This window comes from Apostichopus japonicus, chromosome 14 (assembly GCF_037975245.1).
Source record: "Apostichopus japonicus isolate 1M-3 chromosome 14, ASM3797524v1, whole genome shotgun sequence".
Taxonomy (NCBI): domain Eukaryota; kingdom Metazoa; phylum Echinodermata; class Holothuroidea; order Aspidochirotida; family Stichopodidae; genus Apostichopus; species Apostichopus japonicus.
Genome location: NC_092574.1, coordinates 17,229,847 through 17,246,536, shown reverse-complemented (window position 1 = coordinate 17,246,536; position 16,690 = coordinate 17,229,847). Strand labels below are relative to the sequence as shown.

Sequence of the window (16,690 nt, the reverse complement as noted above, 5' to 3'; positions counted from 1 at the left end):
TAACTTCAGGCTGGTTCGGATGCACATGTATGTAATTTGTATAGCTAGCTCAGAGTTCTCTACCTACGTAGGAAAACTTTTGGCTAGCATTGAGTGATGTAACGTCCTCGACCGAAAGCGCATTCCTCCCTGGTAGCTGACAAACCAGACTTGAAAATGCAGTGTATTAACACTTTGTCGACTGTGGGCATGAAAAGCAGATTGATGCCCATTACGAGAGCATTCTCTGTCACAGGTGAAAAACTGAAATTGCATATTGCCTTGTCTATGGGTTTTAGCTCATGTACTCAATACCCCTATGTCCTGGATAATTATGTGATTATTTTATATGTGGGCCATCAGATAGCAGCTTTTAGAGTTTGCTTTCTATAAAAATCGGCCAGTATGCTCGTTTACTGCAGTAGTTTTATGGCAAGTTTGGACAGAAAATGTTACAATTATTTTATCTTTTATATTTCCTGATAAAGATATAGCTGAGGTCAGGCGCGTAGCGAAGGGGGGGGGGGGGGGTTGGGGTGGGGGCAAAGGGGGTGACCGCACCCTCTTGAGCAAATTTTGTTTGTATGTTTTTATGATATCGCTAGTAATTCCCTCCCTTGGCAAATTCCTCACTACGCGCCTGGCTGATGTAATCATTTCCAATTCGCAGAGATATTCCTAAAAAGAGAACGATTGGATATTTGCACACAGTATAGAAATTGAGCTGTAAAACATCTTCTAATTATAAGTGAGAATGATTTGAAGAATTTTGTTATGAACTAAAATTTCTCTCTGAATTTACAGCTTTTATGTGGAAAGAGAAAGTACTTATACCAAAGAGATATTTAGGCCAACCTACGCCTTTCACACATCAACACCTTCTCAAAATGGATGAAATTACACCTGGCATATCACGGGGACAGTACAGCGCAAGAAGGAGGGACCTCATGGCAGCCATTGGTCGATCAATATATGGGAGTGCCAAAAATCATGTTGCTATTATTCTAGGAGCTGGCAAGAAATACATGACCGATGAAATACCATATCCTTACAGACAGAACACTGATTTTTTATATTTGTGTGGCTTCCAAGAACCAGATAGTGCACTTATATTGGAAAGTATACCTGGAAGGGAACTGCCCGATCACAAAGCAACCCTTTTCGTGCCACAGAGAGATTCAGATAGAGAGCTATGGGATGGGCCCAGGTCCGGGCCAGAGGGTGCAATGCAATTCATTGGTGTGGACGAAGCTTTCACGACTGACTGCTTCCCAGAGAAGCTTCATAGATATCTCGCCAGGGAGAACACGGTCGTCTGGTACGATGTTTTCAGGCCTGTTCATGACAGTCTACACCAGGACGTCTCCACAAACTTAATTCAACCCTCCAGAAGCAGAGGGCACACTGTCAATATCCTTCAACAAACAATTCATGCCCAGAGGGTGATCAAATCACCTGAGGAGATCAATTTGATGAGAAAGTCTGGATCGATCATATCCAAAGCCTTCAAAGAAACCATGAAGTTCTCCAAACCCGGTGTCAATGAAGCCCACCTCTACGCCAAAGTCGATTTTGAAGCCAGATTGGGTGGAGCAGAATTCCTTGCGTATCCTCCAGTGGTGGCTGGCGGCAACAGGGCCAACACTCTGCACTACATTAGTAATAACCAAGCGATTGATGATGGCGAGATGGTTCTCATGGATGCCGGCTGTGAGTACCACGGTTACGCCAGTGATGTCACCAGGACCTGGCCAGTCAACGGCAAGTTCTCAGAGGCCCAGGCGGAGCTCTACGGCGCTGTTCTTTCCGTGCAAAAAGATTGCATAGAACAGTGTACGGCTGGCAGCACTCTGGATCAAGTTTACCATTTCATGTTGCTTGGACTGGGCCGAAGTCTACAAAATCTTGGCATTCTGCCGAGTAGCCTTAACGATGTTGATCTGAACCGAGTTAGTTTCATCTACTTTATCAGTGGTGTTCAGACTATTACATGTATCTTCCTCTCACTGTATTGATGAATTTCATCCAGACAACATTGAAAGTAATATTGCTTTTTCTTACTTCACAGCCTTAAGGAGAAGTCCAAGTTGTGATAGTTTTTGAAAGCCCCACCATTACACTGTTTAAGTTTGTAAAATATTTCCCACATTGTTAAATAGTAAGAAGCAATTTGCAATGTTTTTAAAGACAACCTATATAAAAGGCAACCTATATAAATTTGATGATTCCAGGAAAACCCAAATAATTTCATTTACAGAACTGAACCCATATAAATGATATATGGCATGACCCATATTCCAATTGAAACAAAAGACATCCTGATTGACCTCTTAATATTTCCAGCAATGGATTGTCAATGTCATGAAAGGTTAATGTTGGATTTCCACCATGATGCTACTATCAATGTTCTCACGACACTACCATATGGTCCATGTTAGGTACAACAAATGTTTGACCAAGATTTATGTCTAGGGACAATGAGGTCATGCTGCACTTCTTATGTGAGACACACTGAATGTATTATTTTCTTTCCCCTCAGGTCAGTAAAATGTTTTGTCCTCACCACGTAGGACATTATCTCGGGATGGACACCCATGATACTGTCCGAGTATCCAGGAGTAACCAGCTACAACATGGCATGGTGATAACCATAGAACCAGGTAAAATCCACAGCCAATCAAAGATCATCAGAACTGACCAATATGCTAGAAAATCAAATAATGGTCACACTTGTTCTAATTTTCAAAAAAAACAATGTGTAAAAGTAAGGTGGCCTGAAGTTTCGATCCTAGCAGGATCTTCTTCAGAGGCTGCATCACAAATAAACAAAATCAAACAGAAAGACTTAAGCATTTTCAATCCTAAACAGTCAGATGTCAAATGTAATCTTTTACATTGGAAATAATTTGGATTGCCTGAAAAATACTCTTTGAGGTTTGACATTTATCTGTTTGTGTTATAATTTGGAGACAGTAATGTGACGATGTATATGGAAAGATAGCTTGACAATGACTACAAATGCCAAACCATATGTGAGCAATTTTGTCAGCTAGAAATTTTGATCTTGAAACATAGTCTGCTAAAGGGAGGTCTTGAAAGTGGCTACCACAGCTCTAGCCTATGTTTTACTTGTATCGTCACTTCCCACTCACCCCTTTGGGCCGTTTCTTCCTCGTTAAACTTTCATTTTCCAATTCTTAACTTCCCGTAGAAAGAAGTTACATAATAGTCTTAGCTGGTAAACTATCTCTTTTTGTTTCCAATTAGGTATCTACATTCCGGCCGCAGAAGATTCCGTCCCATCCAAATACCGTGGCATCGGCATAAGAATTGAAGACAACATCTTGATAACTGACAAAGGGCCAGAGGTACTCTCTCAAGAATGTCCAAAGGAAATAGACGTAATCGAGTCCATAATGAAGAGATAACAACATAATCTTCTCATTCGTTGGAAACTACAATTATGCCTCCTTTGAAACAGCTAGTCATCTCATCCCCACGAAATTAAGAAGAGTGTATGAGAGAACTATTAAAGATACATGTGCAAAGGAAGCTTCAAGCATGGTGCTTGTTTTCTGGCACAACCATAACAACTCTCTTTAAGGTGGAGTCAAGCCATTACCAGTAGTTGTTACAGCTAGGAGCAGCATGACTACTATATACTATACCATCTTCATGAAGAGACAGTTCCCAAAAGTTATGGAATCCTCATTTTTGGAAACAGAAAACTTATTAGTCATTTCTTTGTTCTAAATCGGTTTCTAACATGGTGTAGAGTGACGTGACCAGACACCTCTGATTTCAGGAGACAAATCAGAGACAGTCCCCAGATTCCATGCAGTCCTAGGATTGCGAGTGACCCTGGAAATGTTTCCAAATTTATATGTTGTCTATGTAATATTCACAAACAAGGAAAAGGGCCCTGAATAGTTTCAATTCTACTTGTTTGGCCTCCCCGTTTGAAGAAACAGCTCCAATGTAAGCTGTGACCACATAAAGGCAACCCAGATCATTCAATAATATCATAGCATGTAGTTGACTTTGTAACCTTCATCAACCCTTGAAACAGAACCATGAAAACATTGGGGGCCGTAAAAGTAAACTTCAACCTCTCAAGGAGGATGACAGCTCATGCAGGATTTAGAAGCAGAATTAATATGAGTAAAAGATTAAATAAAGGTACCAAGAAGACAAGCAAGTTATTCAGGATGGAAGCATAAAAAATAACCAAGAACCAGACAGAGGGGGGGGGGGGGGAAGCTATAAATGAATATCAAGTGTGTGATTTTTCCTATCTTTTTGGCCCTTTCCATTTTTTTATAAAGTTTATGCAATATAGAATTAAAAGCCTTGTTATTTTATATTATTGATACTTCCATCTCTCATTAAAGTGAAACGGCACATGAAATGGTTCCATTTGTTGAATTTTTATTTTCTCATTCAAATGTACACAAATCATTAAGCCTTGGAGAAAAACATTTATTGGCAAATTATTAAACATATGCCAACGATTTCCTCGATTTGAAAACTTTCGGAAAAGAATAGTGGATCCTTCAAATGATTATGGAATACAGAAGAAGTTACACAAAAGAAGTTAAGACATATGTGAATGTAGATGACTTGTGACTTTATTAAAATATGACCATATCAAAAAGAGATTGCAACAGCAGCAGCAGGTAATGAATTGAACTAGCATGGATACATGGCCAACATGGAAGTTACATTGGAAAGTCATGTACACTCTCTTTGTCGAATTGTCGACTACAGATTTTGCAATAGCATAAGAAACACTTTGAAAAGAACTGCCTTTGCTCGAAGTGTTTACTTCACTGACAAAAGGCTCACAAACTAACTTAGAAACAATATATCTGGATTCTGTTTGAATGATATATACAACTAGCCTTCAGTTGGTTTGCAGTGGCTCATGAAATGTTTCAAGGAGGTCATGTGACTTTTGAAAGTTTGAAAACCTTAGTTTCCAAAGCTTGCCAACAGAGATCAACTAAAATTGATAAAATGCATCAATACCATAGCCAAAGCAAGGGTGGGTGATATTGTGGGGTCATAGCACGGTCCTCGCGTAAGATCCTGGTTCATGGGCCTAAACATTTTGCAGACCACAGATGTAAGGTATTAGATGATGGTTAAGTTCTTTTGTCTCCTTTGAAGAGATTGTATTAAATACAACATGATTCATTTTAAGTTACCAATCTTCAGTTCATACCTACCATAACAGTTCAGCAGGCTGAATCTGCTTATAAAATTTTAAAGGCAATATTCAGGCAATGGATAGAACCATGTTTTCTGCCTCCACTCACCCCAACCCCTATTCCATAACACAGACTAGTGTACGCACTCCTACTTATCAAAAACATTTTCAACATGATAATGATAACTATACCATAACAGTATCTTTTATTGCAAACCGTTATCACTGGTATTAACTACTACAACAAATTGTAACATATATTCAGTTATGTTCCAATATCAGTTCTCAGTTTTGTATGAATTATAGTCTCCAATGATTAAGGTTACAATGCTCCTTGAAGTTAATGTTGATCTGGTCAACATCTTAAACTATTTCATTCCTCCACAGTGACAGGAAGCATCGTAACAAGTTATAAAACTGAAATTCATCCTCGTCTTGTAGACCCTGAATTACGCAGAAATACGTTTTTCAAGTCAATATCCCCCATAACCTCCTCTACTGAACCCACCACCCCTGGAACCTCCAAAGTTACCCCTCCCTCTAAAACCTCCACCAAAGTTCCCTCCTCTGCCCCTTCCAAACCCACGCCCTCCTCTGAAGCCACCACCTCTATTGAACCTGCCACCACCAAATCCCCTTCCTCCTGATCCCCTATTTTGACCCCCTTGAAAGCCCCCTCCAAAACCTCTTTGGCCTCCTCTCGTCCCAAATCCTCCACCGCTACCCTCTCCATAGCCGTGGCCAACAGGTTTGGAGAAAGAAAAGCGAGCTCTCTTTGGCGCTGAGTGAAAGGGTTTCCTAAAAATAAGCAGGAGAGATAAATATTGAAATTGAATTTTCTGGCTGGAGTAACATGATGTACATGAAGACACTCATTTAATATTTAATATAATATTAATCATAGTCTTGATTGTCCATCTATGGTTTACAAGGGAATGGCTTTAGGTAGTATTCTTGTGATGAAACTAAGGATATTACTGGTATTCACAGTGAGCATTTGACCACATAATAATGGCTGTGCTTTAGAGTAACCATACACTGGTTTAATAGGCATCTCATTTTTGCAAGGAAATGATATTATTCCACAAGAAACTTAATTGACCTGATATTCTAATGGTCGTTGTGACCTTCAGAAAGATACTCAAACTGTAAAAGAGTGTGCAAATATAGCTGGCATCACTATACATGGTCATTTGGACAGAATGATATCCTTTCTAATAACAAACAGGCATGACTGTTGGACACACATTGGCCAACATTAAGCATGGCGGGGAAAGCTGTGTTAAGTGGGCTACATTTTGCAAAAAGGTTCTAATATGAACATTAATGTAATTATATCACGATTTATAAGGTATAGCATCCTTCAAACCACACAGTTGATAAACTAAGTGAGCAGCCTGCTACCGCATATTTGCAATTTCAACCAAAGAATTTGATGGTTTTATTTCACATTTCCTGTAAGAACTGAAACGAAACCAGTGTTCTTTGGATACTTAAGTTGCACCAGCATAAACAATATTGAAAGGGACAAGGGGAGGGAGAGGGATTGATAGAATGGCTTACAAGAGCCCAACAGTCACTTTCTTCATTGCTTAGTGGATACTGAAGTGTTGTATGTCATCACCCAATATCATAATATTCATGCCCACATGTACCAGCTATTAACCAACAACTGTATACCAAGTTTGGTTACAATCCGACTTAAGGTTGCAAAGTTATTGCAATGTAATGAATTTTACATTTGACCCCATAACCTCATTAATATTCACAGAGTTCGCAATACAAAAGATAGGGCACACCTTCTTACTATAATACATCTACATAGCAAGTATGACAATTATCCATCACTCTGTTGTTGAGTTATTACAGACCCAAAACAGATGTCACAGACGCACATACACACAACCTGACTGCATAGGTTCCTTTGCTTTCAGCAAGGAACCAAAAATTAAATCATTTTGAGTGGAACAAAGAATTAGTGATCATTTAAAATACAAATCAAATATAAAATATAGAAAAATATTGTGCTAATTTCTAGAGATAAATACTTTTTACAACACCAAACTTGTATATTATTCATTCTTTTTGTATAGAAAAAGAACTATTTGGAATATGAAACAGACTAAAAGCTGGCAGATTTGATATGAGCAGGTATTGGTGTAATGCTTCTGATAGATAAACTTAAAACAAGGGATAAAAAGGCAGCCTCTGAAAATGGTGCATAAGAATGCCCATATACACACGTGCAAACTAAGAAACCATCACTGAAATTTGCTTTAAATTATTTTTGATAAAGAAGAGTGATGAATTTTAATGAAGTTAATTTGTAATTTATTTTGTGAGGAGGCCTTAAAATATATGCAGGCTTTTATGTTTTATTTTTTTGAAAATCTCTCACCAGGGACAAAAAATAACTTACATTTCTTGATCTGGTTGTCCTGCGTTACCGTAGCTTCCAGAGCTTGGCAACGACAGGACTTGGATAGCGTTCATCAGGGCATAGTCCTCCGGTGCAGCTTTCAGGATGCCCTCGGGGTCAGAGGTCATTCTGAAGATCAGCGACTCTAACAGAGGTCGCAGGGCAATGATCTTTGCGGCCGTGTTGTGGCTCATGCGAAACTGAATCCTGAAGATATAGATAGAAGGTTTGAATTATTTATTGAAAGAGATGGTCCCCAGAATTGTTTGCTACTAAAGAGATTATCACCATAGCAACATCAGTCATGATTCACAAATGGGATTACCTTAAGTCCCAATGTACCCCTATATGTCCTCTTAAGTGCGGGTGCGACCAGTTCTACAATATTTGAAAGGTCGTCGAGATTTAAAGGTAGAAATTTGTAAATAAATTTTCACAATCTTGCCTTGTTCTCTATTTTGACGTAATGTCTATAGCCACCCTAATCTGAAATGGACTTATAAATCAGTCAAAACTGTTGGCATTGTTTGCATTGCCACATGAAATGATGTGTATGGTATTAGCCATCTAGCTTCAAAACTTGAAACAAGCCACAAAAAAACCCGAAAATAGAACCTATTGTCAGAGTCCTTAAACACAACAGGTTATAGCAGTCTTGATTCAGTATTGCATGTGGTAGTTACTAAATCATGCATGTTCAGACATATTTTGCATCTCCAAACATCTCTCTTTTTTCCCTTTCAAACTAAACATCAAATTTGCCTGTCCAAGGCCAAAGATGAAAAGGAAAATGAAAATGCTGTTACCAATCGTCAAGAACAATCAATCCGTTCTGCGAAATGACTTGATCTGCACCACACAGGAGAATATGGAGGGGGGAGACCATCGTCATGCCCTTAGCAGATACTGCAGCACGGGTTCGGATCTAGAACAATAGATGACAATGGATCAAGGAAGACAAAAGAACATAACAAACTGTAAATATCAAGCTCCAAGATTACTGCCTAAAGCGGGATATTAAAGTTTTTTATTTTACAATGCAGTGACTAAGTGGTATGGAAATGTAGAAAATATAGCAATATTTATTAATAGCCACGTATGTCTTTGCTGAAGAGCAACAGATGACCAAGGGGGGGGGGGACCTGGGAAGGTCACTAAGAAATTGTGTTTACGTGAAGGATCACAGCCTGGCTTTCATATCATGTAACCAAGAAGAAGAAACAAGGGATTTTATGATTTCATTTAATGGGTAACACTCAGTTTATCAGAATTTTTCATAGCAAATATGAAAATATAGATTTTAGTAAAATATTTATAAACCTTTTCTGCAAATGTGAAGAATTGTGAAGGAAACGTCTGTTCAAATTTGCTAAAGTTTACAGACGACTTGTGAATGAGGGCTGGTCTGTTCTCCATGGTGAGCAACTTTCTCTTCTCTTGGTGGAAGCAGATGTTGGGATACATTCCTCGAACCAGGAGGGAGATGGCCAGGTCCAGTTTGTCGTCTGGTCCATGATAATTCAAGGACATCGGTTGCAGGCATTCTGTGATAGATACGAACGTGTAGTATCTTGTTACTTCAGTTAATAAATACTATCATGTACAACTCACACTTTTGGCATTGGCAAAAATGATATCTATAGAACTACACATTCAATATCCCAGAAGTATGAGTTGTGGAAGCAGAAAAGTCTACCTGTGTATGCATAACATTACCCCAATGCTGTTAATGTTGTAAACTATCAAACATCTAACATTACAAGAACAAGCAAATGGTCTCCAAAATACCCATCTCATTTCACTTATTATTTTCATCCTACTAATACATTAGAAAGACCTCCAGAAATCTCATGAAACAAATAACATTGTTTGGGTTTTTTTTTTTTCATTTCCAGCAGCATTATTTCTTGTGAGGAAACTAAGAAGATTAACATCCACTTGATTAAAAATTTTGGTGGTGCATTAAACTTGACAAAATAGCAAGAGGCTGTTATGTGAGATGAAATTTTCAAAGTGATATATATCATTGAAATAGAGTTTCAATTTGATATTGCCATCCATATACATAATTATAACCAACATGTAACTTACATTTGAATCTAACTAACTCTGGTTCATATTGAAACAACTCTCAGGGAAAATGAATGAATGAATCTATCGATCAATCTATGACATCTCTAAACAGGCGCGTAGCCAAGGGGGGAGGGGGGGCGAAGGGGGCAGCCACACCCCCCTTGAGCATAATTTTTTTATTTTGTTTTTAATGTTTTTATGATATTGCTAGTATTTCAAAAGAGAAAATGCTAAGATGCAACTTACAAGGCCTGGGAAGTGCCATTTCCAGCAATCTGGGAGGCATTTTCAGCCAAAATTTTCTTGTACGCTTCGGGCCAACATGGTGGCGCTACGCTTAGATAGTTTGCAATGCGGAATCTACAGTTTCGCCCCTCCCTTGGCAAATTCCTGGCTACGCACCTGTCTCTAAAGCCCCAAAATGATAAAAATGCTCCTCCAAGTGCTTTCAGAACATTCTTGAATGTTCCATACTGTTCTTTATATATTCTGGCAGTTTACTTCATGGTTTTATTAACAGTCGGCACTCTGTCACCAAGGGAAACATAGTGACTTCATAGTGAAAAGGTGAAGAAATGCTACATGACCTAAAAGGCAGATAATAACTTGGAGCAAGTCTATGACGTCAGTTGGAGTATGTACCACATGGAATACATACTCATGGAACTGATTGAACGGTATTAACGCTAAACTTACCCTCTGGGAATCCCTCCGAACTCAAAATGTCATTAAGTTGGGTCTGCAAGCGAGGAAAATATAAATAATAACACATTCGATTCACAAATATATCTACACTAAATTTCAGCGGTAGGACTCAAAATTTTAACATCTATGAGTGATCCATAAAAATTCCAAAGACTACATGCTTCTTAAGAAACAGATATGCTTCAACTAATAATTCTGTGATAGCTTATGAAATTATTAAGTTTACTTTTATTTGTAAAATTGTCAGTATATTTACTGCATACACAGAAACTAAATGCCAGGTACATATGTTGCTAGCGTACTACTGTAATCATGTGTGTGTCTCTCTTTCACTATCACTGATTATTCATCTCCATTTCATTCTGGACAAACTCTTTTGAAGGTAGCTTGTACCAGATCCAAATATCACGAACCACCGTCCGGTTTATGATTTCATCAAGAAAGAAACTGAGTAACCAGTACTTTAAATGTACCATAAAAAAAAAGACCCAAACGCCTCCTAATTTACAGTCAGTTGTGAAATAAATCAGAGAGCAATGTATGCTACTGCATAGAGACTACAGTCTTATTGGTAATATGATTCAGTGACAGGTCGTATGCAGATCTCGCATTCAACAGAGACTTGGCTGCACACAAACCCTCCATCTACTTCAGTTTCCTTGGAGTCACTAGATTCTCATCTTCCTTGGGGTTTACTAGATTCTCTACGAGACGTACCTTGGCTTCGTAGATCATCCTCAGTGACGTCATCTGTAACTTCTTTCGATCACAGAACATCAAGGCTCTGTCCTCTCCACCGTTTTCCCTGAAGTAAACAAAACAAAAACTCCAAGATAAAAAAAAATCATATTTTTTAAGTAACTAAATCAACATAGCATCTCTTCACCCAGGTGTAAAAATGGAAAACTGCAAGGGTAACTTGTAAATATATTTGTGAGCGCAGGTTTCTGGCTGCACCCTATGGAAATTCCCCCACGAGACACGAAGATGTGGGACACATTGTTGTGCCCCAGGAGTGACTGTTTGAATTGTGCACACTTTAGTGTGTGGGTGTAACAGGTTGCCAATGACCAGGGCTTAACTTTGTAACTTTGTCTGAGAAGGCCTTGACCTTGTACAACACTGTAAACCTTTAACTTTTAAGTTTTCTATCCTCTTCCTGTTCTATTGCCTAATCCTCTACCTACCACAATGCTCATTCTCCTACTCCCCCATAGTAACAGCCCACACTGTTATCCAATTTAATACAATTTCCTGTAAAAATATTACAGTAAGAAGCTAATGTTTCTTTTTATAACTTAAAATGTATTGCATCAGGTGGGTTGAAGAATTGTCTAACCTTAAAGGTAAATAAAACTAACCAAACAAAACAAGACAAGACAAGTAAATCAACAAACAAACAACACAAAACATGACAATAATGACATTGTCTGATTCATACATCAGCCTCATTAGATGCGAACACCATACTTTCTTCGACCCCCGGGACTTTAAGAGCCAGGTGGAATCTCTCGGGCAATTCCATTAGAAAGATAACAATAAATTATTTATCTATCCGTTGTTCCAAGGTGTGGCTAATTTTACCCCAGGGTAAGGGGCAGTAGTATCCCCTCCCCCACAACAAGCTCTTCTCTCATCAGGTCTGGGCACCCTTCCCAGGTTGACCCTGAGAAAGGGAATCCGGTCCATGAATAAATTGCTAACATACATTTTGTAGATGGCTGATAAATCTGATCTTTATACTTACATGCAGTCCTCCCACTCTTGGTAAACACCCAGACAAGCAATCTGGTCACTGCATCGGATCCCGGCGTAAGCTTTGTGGGCTCCGGTCACTTTACCACCAAAAGTAATGAAAGGTTCTGGAAAGCACATGCTGGCTGCCATGGTTATCATCACATCACCAATACTACAAGAAGAACAAAACATAATATAAAGCATCTCTGAGCAAGTATGTACAAAATGCATCACAAGAATGCTAAGCAACTTTCATGTCATTCTAAAAACATTCTGTGAACTGGGAGCTTACAAACAATTGTCAGGAGAGGGGCTTTTACAAACAATTTAAAAAAAAAAATTGTAACAAAATTGTGAAATTAAACTAACTTGCAAGCTATGGGCCAAGCAAACTAAAATACATTATTTTCTTCCACAGGAGGGGTGGGGGGATGGCAGTGTGAGATGGTGCGGAGCTACACACACTTCGGTTCTCTTAACTAAACCTATGAACTTAACTCCTATGACCAGATATTAATCAAACAAAAAAGAACTTCTTTGATGCCAATCTTACCTGAAAATGCAACCCAGAATGATCATCTTGCCCAGTTTTGGATCGAGAGGCAACTTGGCCAGCACACGGCCAAGCGGGGTCAAGTTTTCTTGTACGTCTAGAGCATGCATGGCTGTAGGAGTTCAACAAAGAAGAAAATATCTTCTCTTGCTTAAAGGAAAGCTATATGTATACATGAATCACATTCCATGAAGTGTCCATAACACTTGTAAAGTTGTCGTTGCTATATTTGGAACAATTTCACATAATTCTAGAATACATGCCTGATAAAGAATAAAGGGTGTGGTTTATAATTTCGACACACTCTTTAAATTCAATCAAATTATTTAACAGAACCACATGGCACACATTCACATACTTCCAGGTATCAGACCGAAAGAGCTAAAACAGTTCTAATCATAAATTACTTTACAGGAACTCGAAAGATAGAATTAGCCGCAAAGAAAGACACATTGCTGACTTTTGTTTTATACAAAATAAACTCCCATTTTTCTGTGCAAACATTTACTGATGTAAGCGATACCTTTGAGCCCAGCAACAGCCTCTACTACCGAATCTAGCGGAGGAGGTTCGATAGCTTTGTTGAGGAATTCTGTGATATCACCGAGACGAAGCAGCTTGATGGTCAAGGCAAGCTCATGGAGAGGGGTACGGAAGATCTCCGGCTCAGAGTGAGTGTCCAACCTGAAGGGGACAACAACAACAACAAAACATTAAAAACAACCATCAGTTGTTTGGAATAGAATGTTTATCTTCAATCATCAGATCAAATAGATCTCAAACTAGAAGACAATGTGATAAATTATGAAGTTAGAGGGCAGTAAACTTTGACATTCTTGGTAAGTTTTTAGTTGAGTCGATGCTTGAAAACTACTCAACATGAACAACAGCGGATAATGAGAGGGTGGGAGGTGCCTTTAGAAGGTGGAGGGGGGCATGTGGAGGAAGGAGGAGAGAAGGAGGTATCACAACCTCCAGGGTAATAATTGGTCATCAAATTATTCATGCCATAAAGATAATCATGACAGTTTCAGTCAGATGCTGCTTCTTAAGTTACTTTCCATTTCCCAACTATCCAAATACCCTATAGTCATTTATTCCTGAAACTTCCACCTGGTTTACCTGCAGACGTCTGCATTGTAGTATTATATTACAGCTTCTGCAGCAATATTAATTAACTTGTAAATTAATCTAAGAAGATACGAGGCTGAATCATTGGCAATCTCTCTCACGAAACAACAGAACATTTGCAACATGTCCTCGGATGTTTGTTTGCATTCTTCCGAAAAAAAGACTTCTTACTTTTCCCATCTGGCCCTGCTGATCAGGTGGAAGCTAAAACCGGGCTGAACACGACCAGCTCTACCCCGTCTCTGCTCCAGGTTTGACTTTGATGCCCAGATGACTGCAAAGTTCATCATGTTGTTATGAGAGGTGAACAGCTTGACTTTAGCTCTGTCAAGAAAGCAAAGAGGAAATATATATGTAAAATGAGTCTATAGCTTTAGTTTATGAAACGAGACAAAATTCCAAATATTGTAAAAACGGCAAAGTATCAATATTTAATATTTTCTCGCAACTGTCCTATCCCCAGGAGGAGGAGGAGGCCATAACAAATATGGATAACAAACTTTTATTTCCATGATACTTTCCTTTTACTTAACAGATAAACACTAATTATCTCACCTTCCTACATGTAATGTACAGGTAGATGAGATATTGTTTCAGATTGTCCTTCTCTCTGCAATCAACAGGTGTGACTATGGTAACACATGCTAACACATGAAAAAGGACACGGGTGGTTTCACCGTTCAACATAAATGAAACGACAGTTTGAAGCTCAATAACGTAACCATCGTTCTTCAATGTATGTGACAATGAAAAAAGAGAAGGAGGGGTGTGGGGGTGGGTGATATGGAGTTATTGAAATAACAACACCAAATATGACACTAGATTATCGTCCCACCATGAAACATGTATCAAACATGATCGCAGTATTATTTGAGCAAGAAGAAAATATGTTGTCAAGTTCACTCACAGCAGGCAAGTTGAACAGTGTGATATGCATGATTACTTTATCCTTACGTCAAAATACACTTTCCAGAAGTGGTTACATAGATTCTGTACTTCTCACATTGATCCACACTGCTCCTCCCTTTCCCCCCCTCCCCCCTTAATTACTTTAACGCTGGAAACAAAACACTTACTTGCAAATGTCAATGACATATACCACATCATTAATAGTAATGCTTGTTTCAGCAATATTCGTTGAGAGGATAATCTGTTGAGAAATCAAATAAACAAATATCGTAGAGTGGTAGTCTTTCTATCTAGTTTTGAGTCATCCCACCAGTCTGTCTTCAGTATGAGATCCCTCTTTCATAAAATCTTGCAAGACTGACAGGTGAAACCAGTATGAAAGATGACAAATTCTCTTTGTGTGTATGGGTGTGTGTGTGTGTATTTATTCCATTAACCTACAAAAAACAGCGTTTTGCAATTTCTTTTTCAATCTTTCCCAGAATGACTCAAAATAACATTCAAATAAATCAAACTAAGGCTCCCTCACAAGATTTATTCCACAAACTATGGTCAAAATAGCGAGTATTCGTTAAATTTGCAGTCACGACTGTACTAATTACAAACAAACTGCAATCAAAAATTTGCCGCTGTTCCTTGTTAATCATTTCAAATCAAATTTACTTGTAGAGCTGGTGAACTGAATAGCTTCGAAAGTTTGGTATGGAACAAGTTAAAATTTGAAGTCCTATTACCAAAACCTGCCGAAAAAGCCTCAGTGCTATTTACACAATCCCGATCACTGAGTATCAACCATGTATAAAGATACAATTGCACAGAGCACTCAAGCAGATTGTTTTACTGAATTTATTAGACAGACACCAAGTCCCAAGAAACCTAGCAGTAGTTGCTATAAAGAACAATGAAGCCAGCACACATCGCCCTTTCAACCCATGACTTGAGAAATGTAAGGGAGTGGGATGCACATACCCACCTGTAAAGTAAAATATTTTTACCAATTTCACTAAAGAAATAATTCCCTCACCTTTGTGACACCATCTGGTACTGGCTCAAAGACCTTATGTTGTTCCTCCCTTGGTATCTGAGAGTGCAAGGGTAGGATGACAAAGTCTCGACCTCCTAAGAGAGAACGATTAACAGAAAACTTGGTTTTTTCCTAACCAGTGATAAATGAAAAAAACTTAAAAAGATTGGATAAATTATTGGTAAGAAGAAGGCATGAAATAAGAATTCCTGACCTCTACCAAACCAACTCGACCAACAGACTATCCTCTGAATTCTGTTACAACTAATCATTTTTTTGCTTTTTCAAAAATTGTTTCATAACGACAGTATTTCCCGCTCGCAACTTATTTACGATGACAATATTCCTGTCGTACACAACAATACAAATAATGGGTTCTCTGTATATTAGTGGTATTTATAAAATCCTTTTATCTGTGAAAACAAATCATACTCCTTTCAAATTGGTCCAAAATATTTCACTCACATCAAGTTGGCATGGATAAAAGTATTGGGGTAGGCGTCAAAATCGTCATAATAAAGAGCAATGTCCTTTTAAGATACAGACTCACCGAACTTGGGATGTTCTTGAAGATGTCTCATCAAAGCGAAGATCCAGTTCCAGCCCGGAAGAAATACCAACACTGCCCCCTGTGAATCTAGACTCTGAATGTAACCGAGGAGACCCTGATGGACAAAACAACAGTAATAAACAAAATTATACAAAGAAGCTTAATTAGTTAACATGTTGAATGCCAGATCTGGCTCAAGGGACCATTATAAGTGTATTAGGCAGAAATGAGAATACACTATTCTTTATCCCATATTTCCCAAGGCCCCCTCAATAGACCCCATAGACCCATGTGTAGTGGATCCAACTTGCCCCCCACCCCTACCCCCTCCTCAACCACTTTCTCTCTTTACTCTCACCGACCTAATGTTCATTGGTAAGGGTTGGAGGGTTTGGAAAGCT

The 16,690-nt window shown here is 38.6% G+C and overlaps 2 protein-coding genes across 4 annotated transcripts in view; one reads left to right on the top strand and one right to left on the bottom strand.

Moving 5' to 3' along the window:
* Positions 1-19: 19 nt before the first annotated feature.
* On the top strand, positions 20-4,387 carry LOC139979480 (xaa-Pro aminopeptidase 3-like). Its single transcript, XM_071990317.1, has 4 exons — positions 20-235; positions 784-1,928; positions 2,519-2,639; positions 3,247-4,387. Exons 1-4 carry the CDS (start codon positions 157-159, stop codon positions 3,405-3,407), a joined length of 1,506 nt encoding a protein of 501 aa, XP_071846418.1. The 5' UTR covers positions 20-156; the 3' UTR covers positions 3,408-4,387.
* A 226-nt stretch (positions 4,388-4,613) lies between these two features.
* Positions 4,614-16,690, bottom strand: part of LOC139979479 (ATP-dependent RNA helicase A protein-like) — a 29,476-nt gene continuing 17,399 nt past the window's right edge. For all 3 annotated transcript variants that reach the window (XM_071990313.1, XM_071990314.1, XM_071990315.1), the window contains 13 exons: positions 16,290-16,404; positions 15,740-15,834; positions 14,883-14,956; positions 13,978-14,130; positions 13,199-13,359; positions 12,676-12,787; positions 12,133-12,294; positions 11,103-11,190; positions 10,377-10,419; positions 8,928-9,151; positions 8,414-8,532; positions 7,608-7,814; positions 4,614-5,986 (listed from right to left, as the gene is read on the bottom strand). In XM_071990313.1, coding sequence (XP_071846414.1) covers positions 5,662-5,986; positions 7,608-7,814; positions 8,414-8,532; positions 8,928-9,151; positions 10,377-10,419; positions 11,103-11,190; positions 12,133-12,294; positions 12,676-12,787; positions 13,199-13,359; positions 13,978-14,130; positions 14,883-14,956; positions 15,740-15,834; positions 16,290-16,404 — 1,878 coding nt within the window. In that variant the 3' untranslated portion in view covers positions 4,614-5,661. The remainder of the gene's footprint in view (positions 5,987-7,607; positions 7,815-8,413; positions 8,533-8,927; positions 9,152-10,376; positions 10,420-11,102; positions 11,191-12,132; positions 12,295-12,675; positions 12,788-13,198; positions 13,360-13,977; positions 14,131-14,882; positions 14,957-15,739; positions 15,835-16,289; positions 16,405-16,690) is intronic.

Bases quoted from the DNA above. Each gene is read 5' to 3' on its own strand.
- LOC139979480 (XM_071990317.1), top strand. From the start codon at position 157: ATGCAGTGTATTAACACTTTGTCGACTGTGGGCATGAAAAGCAGATTG. The intron at 236-783 runs GTGAAAAACTGA...CTGAATTTACAG, and splicing joins GAGAGCATTCTCTGTCACAG to CTTTTATGTGGAAAGAGAAA. The intron at 1,929-2,518 runs GTTAGTTTCATC...CTTTCCCCTCAG, and splicing joins ACGATGTTGATCTGAACCGA to GTCAGTAAAATGTTTTGTCC.